Below are 12,594 nucleotides of genomic sequence, written 5' to 3' on the forward strand. Positions count from 1 at the left end.
ACTATGAATGTAAAAGTTCTAATGTTGTACTTGATAACATGAAAATCTTGTTTTCCTTTGAAGATTGCACTAGATCTATGCAAACATTGTGCTTGAGTAGCTGGTAATGCTTAGTCTTGTTATTTGGAGGCTTCCGTCTGTTTGATGAAACTGCTATCTTAGTTAAAATTTATATTTCATGTATCTCTTTCTCCCTATCCTTCCCTCTTTTTTCCCCTTTTTTATCCAGAAAATCCGCAGTCCCATAAAAAAAAAATAGTATCAACTTAACCGAAATCATTTGATAAAAAGATCATAAAAGTTCTAGGGAACTTATCTATAAATTGCCTATCTCAACGTAAGTCCCCCTTGTGTTTCCAGCATAAACACATTAAACCATTGAGAAATCCTGCAGTCAAGACCTGACAAAAGAAACCTTGAGGTTGTCCCCTCTGATCAAATACAAAAAAATAGCATTAGGGACTTCCTTATCTCAAGAGAGGATAGGATACTCAATAAGTTTATTCTATTTTGCGTTGTCCGTATGGAGTTTGCAGCAATGCCACATAGCCAAGTGAAAAAAAAAATGTCCTTCAAATTACCACCTGGGTATGATCACTTCAAAATTGAGACTCGGGCATTGAAAAGCTCAAAACTTGCCCCCTGATTGCCAAAACCCTAAACTAACACGACGCAGAAAGCAAGAAAGAGGGGGTACCCGTTTGCAATGGGGCGATGTGTGAAAAGGTCACAACAATTACTTTTGTTAAATATTTTTGTAAGCAAGCATTAAGGGTTTTGCTTCCAATGTGTGATTGGCTAATACAGCCTTATCATTGTACATGTATATAATCTATACTAATGAAGAGCATAAAGTATCAATTTTAGTGCCTTTGCAGGCCATTATTATTGTAATTCATGCTTAGGTTATAGTTTTTTTTTTAATTTTGTTGTTTTAGGTCAGTTTAATTCTTGTTGTTGCAGGTCAGTGTAAGTCTCCATGCATTCTTGCATGGACTGATGTGGGTCTAAAAGTGTTTGTATGCATAGCTTCTTTGGGTTTAATAGGTCGTGGAGTGTACACACACTAATGTTGCATAGGCCATTTTGATTGTAAATGCATTGTTGGGTAGGCTATTACGAATTTGTACCCATTCTCTTATATTTTTTATCCAGGGCCTCACTTAGGAAGTAAGCTAGATGATGGGTTGGTAACTTAGTTGTACTACTAAGTAAATGAGCCAAAGTTTGAACATGAGTGTTGTCCTCATTTTTGTTTTAAAAAATGAAGGACCATTACATGAAATTTTTGTGAAAAAAATAAAAATTTTACTCTATGGCACGTTTCCCGAGGCATAATTTCGACTAATCCTTGGACTGGCTTAATCCTCAGCCCATCCTTGAACTACGTTTCGAATTTCATCGCATTCTGGGTTCGTTTGCTATGTCTTTCCTTCAATTTCGGGTTTTAAAATCCCGACTGCAGGTGGAGAATTTTCCTTGAACTGCAAGTTTTAATGATTTCCATTGTTTTGGTCTTTGTAAGGAAATTTTTAGCTTGTTACATGTGCACTTTATTAAAAAATGAAAACTTGTAATTTGTTTTAAATTTCCCCTTTATTGTTTTTATTGTTTCATTGGTTTTTTTAGTTAAAATAGGGATTTTTTGGTTAAGTTACAAGTAAACTTGTAATTCTTTCCAAAAACCCCTACTTTAATGGTTTTAATATGTAATAGGGATTTTAAACCCCTATTACATGTGTGCAAGTAAATTATAACTTGTTATAGGGGTTTTATTTTCCCTTTACAAGTAATTAAAACTTGCACATCTCTCTCCAAAACCCGATTTTGCCTAGAAATGAAATAAAGTGACAATTTTAAACTTAATATTTGGTCCAAAAAACCTGATTTTGCTTATAAAGTGCATTTTTGACATTTTAAACTTGCTATTTGGCCAAAAAATCCCGATTTTGCCCAACAAGTTGAAAAAGTGAAATTTTAAACTTCTTGTATCTTCTAAAATACCCGATTTTCATTGTTTCAATGCATTTCGAACTTGTTATTGGTTCCAAAAATCTCGAATTGCAAGGAAAAACGTTTTTTTGAGGATTTTTGGCAAATTTTTGTGGAGATTTTTTGGGAGATAGAAGGCGTTTTGGATTCCTCCCAATTTTTATGCATTTTGAAACACTTCTCATGCCATTTGGTGGATTTGTTTGCTGGTTTGAAGGCGTTTTAACAGCAAAAAACGTTTTTGAAAATGCCACATTTTACTTCTTCAAATGCCACGAATCATACCTCTCCTAAGTCGTTTTGGCTTCTTTCATCTACGTGTGGAGATTGGAGCTTTGTTTGATTCATTTTTCATGCATTTGCTGCCACGTTTTTCAGTTTTGGGCTTTTTTCCAAAAATGTGGCTAGGGTTTTGGAATGCGGTTAATTTCTTTTTAAGAGTTCTCCTTCTTTCAACACAAAGATTGATCATCTTTTTGAAGAGGCATTTTCAGTTTGAAGCAAAGTTTGATTTCTTTTCTTTCTTTGTTTCATTTTCTTGTTTTCTTGTTTTTCCTTTCTAGTTGTAAATGGTTGGTTCTTCCCCAAAAATCGGTTTTGTGAGAGAGATTTTCCCCTTTTTAAAGCAATTTTAGAATTGCATTGTTCTTCCCCATTTTCCCTCTTTACTTGTAATCGGGATTTTGAGATTTTCCCCTTTGTAAAACAATTTTAGAATTGCATTGTTCTTCCCCATTTTCCCTCTTTACTTGTATTCGGGATTTTAAATCCCGATTACAAGTTGGATGAAAATAATTGTTCTTCCCTTACGGATAAAAGATTTAACCATCTTTTGTTTAAATTCCAAGTTTCAAAGCTGAAAAATACCCATCCTTTCAAAATCGGGTTTTTAGAACCGGATTACATGTTGAAAGTTCTTCCCATTTTCTTGAAGATGATCTTCCCAAAATCTTTTCATATTCATTTCCATCATCCGTACATACCATTTCATCCACTCATTTCACACCTTCGTTTATTTTCCCCATTTAAAGTCTACTTGCAGTCAGCCATCCAGAACCCAAAATTGGTCCAAAATGCATTAAAAAAACACTTGAAAATGAGTTCTAAAGGTCCAATTACAAGTGCAAACTTGTGTTTACCCATTACACATATGAAGTTGCATGTTTGTTCTCCACAATTGCAAGTTAATGCTCTTATTTTTCCCACACATGTAATGCAGCTTCCAAAACCCGAAATTCACTTGTGAGCCCATTTTTGCATCAATTTATCCCTTCCCTTGTCAGTTCGGTTTGCACACACGACCTACCAAATCAATGAATTAAGGCATGGGCCTTATTTTGCAAACAAATTTCAAGATTGGAGGATGATACAAAGAAGAGATACAATAAGAATTCATGGTTGAGAACATAGAATGCTTTCAAGACAAAGATGGTCATGACATAAAAAGAGGAAGGCCGCCCTTTCCCTCTTGAAAAGCGAGTACTACCCCAAGCAAGAAGATAAGGATGCAAGTTCTCGTTCCGGTTCAAGATGTCTTTACCAATCCAGAATACTTCAACTTCTAGCATCCTGAAGCGACATGAAGATCATCACAGACAAAGGATGATGCAGTTAGAGTCGTGTCTTTAGACACATCGAATAGTTTTAGTTATGCATTTGTAATTTCGTTTTGACAAGTTACATGTAAAAATTAACTTTGTAAATGCAATTTACACATTACTTGCACTTTTGTAATTACATGTAAGACAACTACAAGTTGTGTCCAATTAGGACTGTAGTTGGATAAGTCTTAGTTAGTTGTTGAATAAGTCTTGGTGGTTGAGAGAATCTCTCAAGTTAGTTAGGATCCGCCCACCTTTTTCTCAAGGCTCCTCTTCTATAAATACTTGAGGGGCCTATTGTAATTTTTATCTTTTGGAAAGCAAGCAAAAATTCTGCCAAATTTACAGCAAAGAAGTCTTTGAGTTTTCATGTGTAAATTCAAGAATTGAAAGGAATAGAAGGAAATTGCTCAAGCTTTGTGTCTTTGTGCTACATTCTTGAGTTAGTGTTCTATATTATCTTTCTTGCAAGTGTTCCTAAAGAGCTTAATCACTTCTGATTTGCAGTCTTTGTGCTACAAGTAGTTGAGTTTAATATAGATTAAATTAAGTATTTTGTTGAGAGAAGCTGCAAGTCTTTGTGCTTTCACTTGTTCTTAGGAGAATTTAGGAATACATTTTGTGGGAAATAGCTGTGAGTCTTTGAGCTTACACTACTTCTCATTGTTTTAAAGAAAAAAAGAATATTGTCATTCAGACTTTGAGCTGTCATAACTTGTTCTTTATAGCATTAGTGTAGAAAAGGATAGATAGGACTTCACATAATTAAGTCTTTGAGCTTGACATTGTCGTCCCGTCCCGAAAGAAGTGACGGAAGTCTTTGCGCTTTCAGGAAACTTCATTTCCTTTCTCTCATTTCATTTGAAAGTGGTTACTGCTGTTTATATTCAATTGCTATCCTTTTCTGTGAAGAGAAAAGGATATTGTTTTTCTTGAACGAAGAAGAAAGATTGCTGTCCCATCCTGTTTTATTTTCAAAGTTGTAGTTAGATAGGGGGAGCATTCCCTTAATTAGGAGAGTTTTACTCACACATTGTGGTTGAAACCACAATTTTGTATATTCCCCAAGTGTACAAAATTTTCAACCAACAATGAGATGCCAAGGGATCCCTGTTGGAAGGCAGAATATCAAACTTAAATCTATTGTTTATTTTTCATTCAGTGCCCGTTTCTTGTATTAAATATTTTATTTACATATTGTATCCTGCTTATGAACTCAGATTCTAATTGTACATCCTGACAATATTTACATCATCTATCCACATGGATGTAATTGGGCCATTGGTGCTACCTTTATGTGAAACCTTTATTGATGTTTTGATGATATACAGTTGATGCTTTCTGTGTTTAATGGGAATTTTTTCCTGTTCTACTATCTCGCAGACATTTTGTTGATGGGTACAATAGATAAGTTGAGTGAAGCCTAACTACATTGCTGGACTAAAAGAGAGTTTTTGTTCACACACTAATTAGTTTTCTCAATCTAAACAGGATTCATTAATACTCATGTTCATACTTCTCAACAACTTGCTCGAGGAATTGCTGATGATGTTGACCTTATGACTTGGCTACATGACCGCATTTGGCCCTATGAATCACAAATGACAGAAGACAATTCCTATATTTCAACCTTACTATGTGGAGTTGAACTTATACATTCTGGAGTATGTTCAGAATGAAATATGTTTTATGCAGCAGTTTATTTTTCCATCTAGTTTTGGTATAGTTATGAAATTCATAATTTTGATCATTGTTGAGAATATAATAAAATATATTTCAGTAGTTATTGTATATTTTGGTATTAATTTCAGTATTAGGAATAGGTATTTAAGACGTCATCTTCTTAAGGAATTCTGAGGGTTTCTAGGACATGCTAAATCTGTACACCAGAAAAAGGCAATGGGATGTGGATTTTCTTTTTCTCTTTTTATGCATTGACACAAACATGATAAACCTGAACAAAAATTGTGGGTGATTTTACCATTCAAAATATCCATTTTAAATAGTTTACTATCCAGTCTGAACAAATTATCCTGTACAAATAATAATCCTTTCTTGCTGCTTAAGGCTGAATGATCCTTTTAGTCTAAGGTTGATATATATCTCAAGTCTTTATTAATGAAAATTTACTGCATTAAGCTTTTGTTATTTTCTCTAAAATACATCATTATAATTGTACGGCCTTTTCAGTGTTTGCATTTCCCAATCAAAACATAATGTACTGTTTTGAAAGAAAATATATGAACCCTTTTTACAATCCATAATTCCAAAATTTTTATTTTGTGCATCCAGGTGACAAAATGTATGTTTTTATCGTGTAATGACTTGTAGTGTAGATGTACATGGAGTTGGTCCAAAATATCATTGAGAAATTTCACAGCTTTGGATTTCTGTTGGCTGGGTAAACACTAACTAAATATATTCCTCATAATAAGATTAACAAGCAGCTGAGATAGAGTTGTATTTTAATCTCAGTCATTAGCATATTATAATAGTAAAGGTAAAGGTAGTTTCTTAGGTCAGTGCCAAGTGAGAACTAATTTGGTGTACAAGATCCCATTGTGGAAGTCCACAAATTTTCCATTTCCTTATATATTGTTTGTCATGAGACCTCTATTGCTTCCCAAATGAGGACCAAGGCTACTTCCAATGGCAACACCACCTTACTAATAGAAATCACAATATTCATGTCATAGGAATGCATGAAAGAACAACTTATTCATTGATCCAGGCAGCATGCAAAGAACGCCATTTATGGACAGAAACACTTTTCATTTCATCCAAAGTATTGTCATAATTATAGTCTCTGTCTTTTTCTTTGATGAATCATTCATATCAAACATCTTTTTTCGTTTGGCAACATAGTATGACAAGGTTCAACATTCTTAGATAAAGAATTAAGGGTAGTCTGATAATAGATATTTTTCTAATTTGTGATTATGTCCCTATGATTCATCATCTCAAACTTGGAAGTTTACTTTGTTATTTGTGCATAACTTTGATTCAAGGTCATTGTTATGGTAGTTCCATAATTATCTATATGTGATTTTGCTTGACTACTTATGGCATGTGATATTTGTGTTGATGCATTTTATTGTTCAAGTAGAAAATACATATTGGTACGACATTGGCAACAATCACTATTGTGGTGCTAGTACAAGCCTTTGTCTCCCATCTCATTCTTTGCTGCCAATTACTATAATGTCTAGCCAAATCCTAGGGTAAATTTCTTGTCAACATCTTGCCTACTATTTAGTTGAGTGGTTTAATTTCAAAGTATGTACTAGTTACTACAATTGCCTGATATAAAAAGGGGGTTCAAAATCATACAATTGAAACTTACCTCAAAAATATGATTTGAGTTGTGGAATCATATTTTGAAAAACTCATAGGTAATTTGAAGGACATTTTTTTTTTCACTTGGCTATGTGGTCTTTTTATTTTTAATGCATAAAGGTGCAGAATCATCATCCTTTCTACACTCTTGTGAATTTGCAAATTGTCAATAACTGTCTCAAGGTTTTTGTTCAGTGTCATCCTCTCCATACATGTATTGAGGCCATCTAACCTCCTCATCAGCCTCAAAGAATTAGAAGAACTTGGGATTCAATTAATACATCATTGCTTGTATGTGTCATTGGATTTTCTTGTTTCACCTGCAATCAAATATGAACCCAATCTGCCGATTTGGTTCATATTTTATTTCATTTCCCCATTTATAATGTTGGATGACATCCTTGTCCTTGTCCATGACCCCATATGGATAACCATTGAGATTTTCCTCATCCACCAAGTGTAGAACCTTGATCAAAGGTTTTTGTTTCCTAAAACAATATAGAATAGATTTTTAAAACTAAGATTAATAAAAATTTAAATGACAACAACAAATAAAAAGTGAATGAAAATTTATTTATAAAATATTACAAAATAATGGGGTTAATAACTTAATAAATTCATAAATGAATTTCCCTTGAGCATCTCATGTATGCTTTTGGAAAACACATCATGAAAAATGTCCATGATCCATTCTCTTGTAGCCTTCTTTAAATATTGAGACTCCACTCACTTGGTGCTCACAAATATTTGCTAAAGAGATGTTAGTGAGGCTGCAATGCTTTGCAATACAATGAAGTTGGTGATGAATCACTTGGCCCTTGATCACATAAGCTCTTTTCCCTTGGCATGACTCCCATTAGGTTAAGTGTAATAAACACCTTAATTTTTTTGGAATTTTTCAACTGAAAATGAGATATAATGCAATGTCATTATCACTTTTTGATCAACACACTAATCTGAGCAACAACAATTGGTCCTACTCCAAAAGCACAAGTGACATAGGGAACTTGCACAAATGACTTAGAAATTATGGTGTCATTATAACAGCAGCAAACACAAGTACAAATCTGCAAGAATGATATACTTCATTGAAAGACTGAATTATAGTACAAATTTTGATGCTCGCATGCACTCCTTGAGCAAGTATGCCCTCAACTTCAAGAACCAAAGGGTTTTCGTCCTCTGATTCTAGTCTCCTATGGATTTTGGTCCACAAAAGAACACTTGAACACAAAGTACCTAGAAATACAATAATATGACATGATCATTACAAATGAAATTTCTTCCTAGTTTTATATGCTACCCACCTGTTGATGTGTTTTTTTGGCACATGCGAACACAGATTAAAATACCAAGGTATCTTATCCTCTCTTGGAGTTGTCTCAAATGATCCTTATGCAAATCTTCAGCATTTGAGAGACTTTGTGCAAGAGAATTTTGTTGATGTGTTTACATGAGAAAATACCAAGGTATCTTATCCTCTTTTGAACAAAGTCTCTCAAATGCTGAAGATTCGCATAAGGATCACTTGAGACAGCTCCAAGGTTCTTCAATGTTGGGTCACGACGTGTAGATAAGCACAGTTGGTCGTTGTGATTGCTATTCCTCCAAGGGGCCTTATGTTGTACATGAATGCTTGAATTGCTAGAACTTGATCATCTGATGTTGCGATTTTGTGATGCTTTTTATCCTAAACTAGCTTGAATTGAAAAAAGGGCAAAAGAGAAAGGGTTGAGGAATTCTATCCTAGGACTTAGAATGCAAGAAAAGAGTGAATGATTCGATGGAATCCTATTGGGCAAGGTCTCATCATCAGGTCGAATGATTTGACGCAAGATCAGTGCTATCTTCTAAGGTGCAATTTGTTTGCCCTCTCGGGTGAATAATTTAAGACATAAAGAACATAATGCAAAATAATGCCGTAAATAGCAGACAAAGTATATCGGATCTTCTATTCATCAATAAGTGTCCTTTACAAGTTACATTCCGAAGTATAAAAGGGTACCGAGTGGGTGCGAGCGCCAACCGTCGCACAACAACTTCTACCCCTCGGTTGCCAACTAACCAAAACAATTACACATAATTAACTAATGCTATTCCCGTGTACAATAATGCCGCCAACATCATCCCCCCCAAAAAGAAAAGTCGTCTCTAGGCGACTTACAAAAATGGAGATAATGCAATCTATACAATATACATATCTAAAAGACTAGGAAGGGGGCTGAGAAAGCGTCTGGAGCAGAAGTGTGAGATGTCGGTATCTGGTCCGCCAAGTGGGCGCAGAGCTCATACACTTGCTGAGTGTGTGTAGCCACATCCCGTTCCGCCACGAGGACCTTCTCTAAAGCCGTCTTCACCATGTGTGCTGCCTCCAGCAACTCCTTCTCTTTTGTATCCACTGCCTCCGTCGCGTAGACCAACCGAGTCTGCTCGGCTGCCAGATGAGTCTCTACCTCAGCCTTCGCTGCTCGGGTCTCAATCGTCTCTGTGCGGGCCATCTCGAGCTGTGCCAACAACTGCGCCCTCTCGGTTGCCCATGAGGCCTGCTGACTGGCCATCTCCCTCTCCAATGCTACTCGGGCAACCTCCCTGACTGCAGACTCCTGCTGTGTACGCCTCAATGTATAATAGGCATCCCGGTAGACCTGCTTGATCTCGCGGACAACTGCCGTCACCCGACTCTCCACAACGGGCTGATGCAGCCTCCAAGCCTGGAGCATCTCCTCTGTCTCCGCAGTCGGCCACCCCTGAGACTCAAAGCAGGTAGCAAAGGCTGTCGGGCAGCCCACCCGCATAAACTGTAGGACCTGCTCTAGCTCCACCACCACCTGCTGCAATGCTTGCGTCTGGATGGTGGCCACCACCCGCCTACCCCTCGTCACCATATCAGCCATGTCAGCGAGATAGGTCTCAACATCCTCCCCCGTCTGTGTCGAAGGCTGTGAAGTCCCTGGTGGAACGGTCATTGCTGTATCCTGTTGTGAAGGTACCGTCTCCGCCACCGAAGGTGCACCATCTCCTGGTGCATGCCCAGCAGAGGCGACCTCCCCCGCCTCGTTCCCAACTGTGAGTCCATGTGCATCCCCTGACGAGTCATCCAAGTCGACTACCTCTGCTCTAGTCTCTCGACACGGTGAGAATACAACAGCTCCCTTCGGCTGTGCCAGTGTCATTTGAAACCGCTGTGTGAGCGAGCTCCTCATAGCCTTGAGGTCAGCACGCATCTCTGTGACTGGGGGATGGGTCACTGTCGTCGGCTCCTCCAACAACGAAGCTGAAACAGTCACCACAGCGTCACTACCCACGACATCCAACCGCATGTGAGGCTCGGTATCCTCCACCTCCGTCGGCCCCTGCTCCTCAATGACCACTACCCGATGCAATGACTCCTCCGTCCCTGACTCTGCCATGTCTTCGGTAAGTGCCGCTGTGGTTGGGCTGGATGGTGCTCCTCGGTGCTCGTGCTGGAGGGGACCAAGTGTAACAGGTGTATGGCTCTGCCCGAAGGACGGAATACAGGTGCCGCCAACTCCAGATGCTGGCACAGGCGTGCCCATCGGTAACAGAGGTGGGGCAAACAGGACTCGTACAGGCTCCTCCGTTGCCTGACTGCTATCGTCCTCCTCATCTTCCGCCTCCGAATCCTCCGTGCTGCTAGACTCCCTCTCGCTGTCAGGCTCCCTTGAGGCCGAGGCCCTATCTACCGCCCGTTTCCGCTTCGCGGAAGAGTGCCCAATGTCTAAGTGCCTCCAATACATTATTGGAGATTCTCCTGCTGTCAACGGTCCCTGCGGCCGTACCTCCAACTCGTCCTCCGGCACTGCTTCCCGCGTGGCCTCCAAGAATAACCCTATAGCGTAATAAGGCATATAGAATGTGCGATGCTGGAGCGTCAAAAAATCATACATACGCTCTGCCAGTAATGCGGCCCAGTCATATACGATGCCATTCATCAGCCCATTCATCAGCATAATCTGAGGGAGGGCAATGTCCGATGCCCTACCCGACCCTGTCAATCTGCTCTTGATGACATCCGTAATGCATCTCCAGTGGCCCTCTGCAACAAAAGTCTTACGGATTCCGCGACTCTTCGTGGCTCTAGCCACGCTGTCCAACTCCGCTGTCGTCAAATTCCAGGAGACTAATTTAATCCACCTCTCCTTCTCCTCTTGTGTCATCTTTTTGGCCTTCAAGTCTATTTTCTTGCCCTGGCTGCCCGGAATGCCAAATACCCTCGTGAAATCCCCTGCTTTGAAGGATATGGTAATATCCCTCCAGAGGTATTCAAACGTGCTGGTGCATGTATGCCTGTCGAAGGTGTCCACCATGAAGCGTAGGGCACCCTCGTACTCCCGGATAGGGAACACGGGCATCCGAACAGCCCACTCTACTTGTGCCTTCCGAAGGTTTTGCTTTACCAGGTCATTATCGGGGGTGTCCTGCCACCATTTTCGGCACTCGAATCCATTCAGGCCTTCTAAAGTAACATTTTGTGGTGTCACTGTGTTTTTCGCACTTAGGGCAGCCTGTGGTGCTTTCTGTTTTTGTTTTTGCCGGGCACTGGCATCCATGGTGCCGCCTGCAACACGTACTCCTGAAGCTAAAATCCTGATATTGCTACCCCTATCCCTCTGGCTGCTACTAGAAGAAGCGTGCTGCTGTTTCTTCCAACTCCTTTTCCCTGCTGAATCCATCGATCTCCCTGTAACTAATTTGTTTAGAAAAAATCCACACCTTCGTAACGGCCCCCTTTTTTTGGCTGCCGCCGTGCGGTTGCTTCTTCTTTTTCTCCCCTGTGCGTGGCCTGTGTGGTATCTTGTGGCTGCGTGGGATTGTGTGGGATTGGTCTCTTTTTCCCTTTTGTGGCTGCTGCGCGTTGGTGATTGGGCCGTGCGGTGCGTGGTTGGGCCGTGCTGTGCGCGGCGCCTCTTCCTTTACCCTTCGCGTCGTGTGGTGGCCTGATGGTTGGGCTGTGTGGTGTGCGGCGTTTTCTTCGTTCCTCATGTCGCGTGGTGGTCGGTTGTGCGGTGTTGTGCCCTCGGCGGTGTGCGGGGTTGTGCGGCTTCTTCCTTGTTGCGCGGGGTGTTTTGTTCTTCGTCGGCGGTGTTTTAATCTTCCGCGGCTGCTTGGTGACCACCTTCGGTGGCCCCATCGTCGGTGTGATCACCGCACGGTGGTTCCACTGTCGGTGGTGTCTGCACGATGGTTCCATCGTTGGTGGTTCCACCGCGCGATGGTTCCACCATCGGTGGTCCACCGCACGATGGTTCCACCGTCGGTGGTCCACCGCACGATGGTTCCACCGCATGCTGGTTCCACCGTCGGTGGTTCCATCGTATGGTGATGCCACCTTCGGTGGTCCCACCGTACGGTGGCCACTTTCTTTTTCCCTACCGTACGGTGGCCACTTTCTTTTTTTTTTATTTTTATTTTTAAATTTTCTTTTATTTTTCCTCCAATTTTTCAATTTTTAGCGGGTTGACTGACTGGAGGGTCCCGGTTCCCTCCGTTCGTGATAGATCTTTAATTTCGACCCGTTGACTGCGTCTGGTATCTCCTTCCCGTCCAGCGTCCACAACTTTATCGCTCCGTTCGTATTGACCTCACGTATCCAGAAGGGCCCTAACCATCGGACTTTGAATTTCCCAGGTTTAATTTCGTTCTT

General features: G+C 40.1%; 1 protein-coding gene across 3 annotated transcripts in view; it reads left to right on the forward strand.

Moving 5' to 3' along the window:
• Window positions 1-12,594, forward strand: part of LOC131071526 (uncharacterized) — a 297,148-nt gene that overhangs the window by 21,111 nt on the left and 263,443 nt on the right. For all 3 annotated transcript variants that reach the window (XR_009112532.2, XM_059211079.1, XM_058007425.2), the window contains exon 2: window positions 5,085-5,257. Coding sequence is in view for 2 of the 3 variants with exons in the window: in XM_058007425.2 (XP_057863408.1) it covers window positions 5,085-5,257 (173 nt within the window). In the remaining variant the exon portion in view is untranslated. The remainder of the gene's footprint in view (window positions 1-5,084; window positions 5,258-12,594) is intronic.

Source organism: Cryptomeria japonica, chromosome 9 (assembly GCF_030272615.1).
Source record: "Cryptomeria japonica chromosome 9, Sugi_1.0, whole genome shotgun sequence".
Taxonomy (NCBI): Eukaryota; Viridiplantae; Streptophyta; class Pinopsida; order Cupressales; family Cupressaceae; genus Cryptomeria; species Cryptomeria japonica.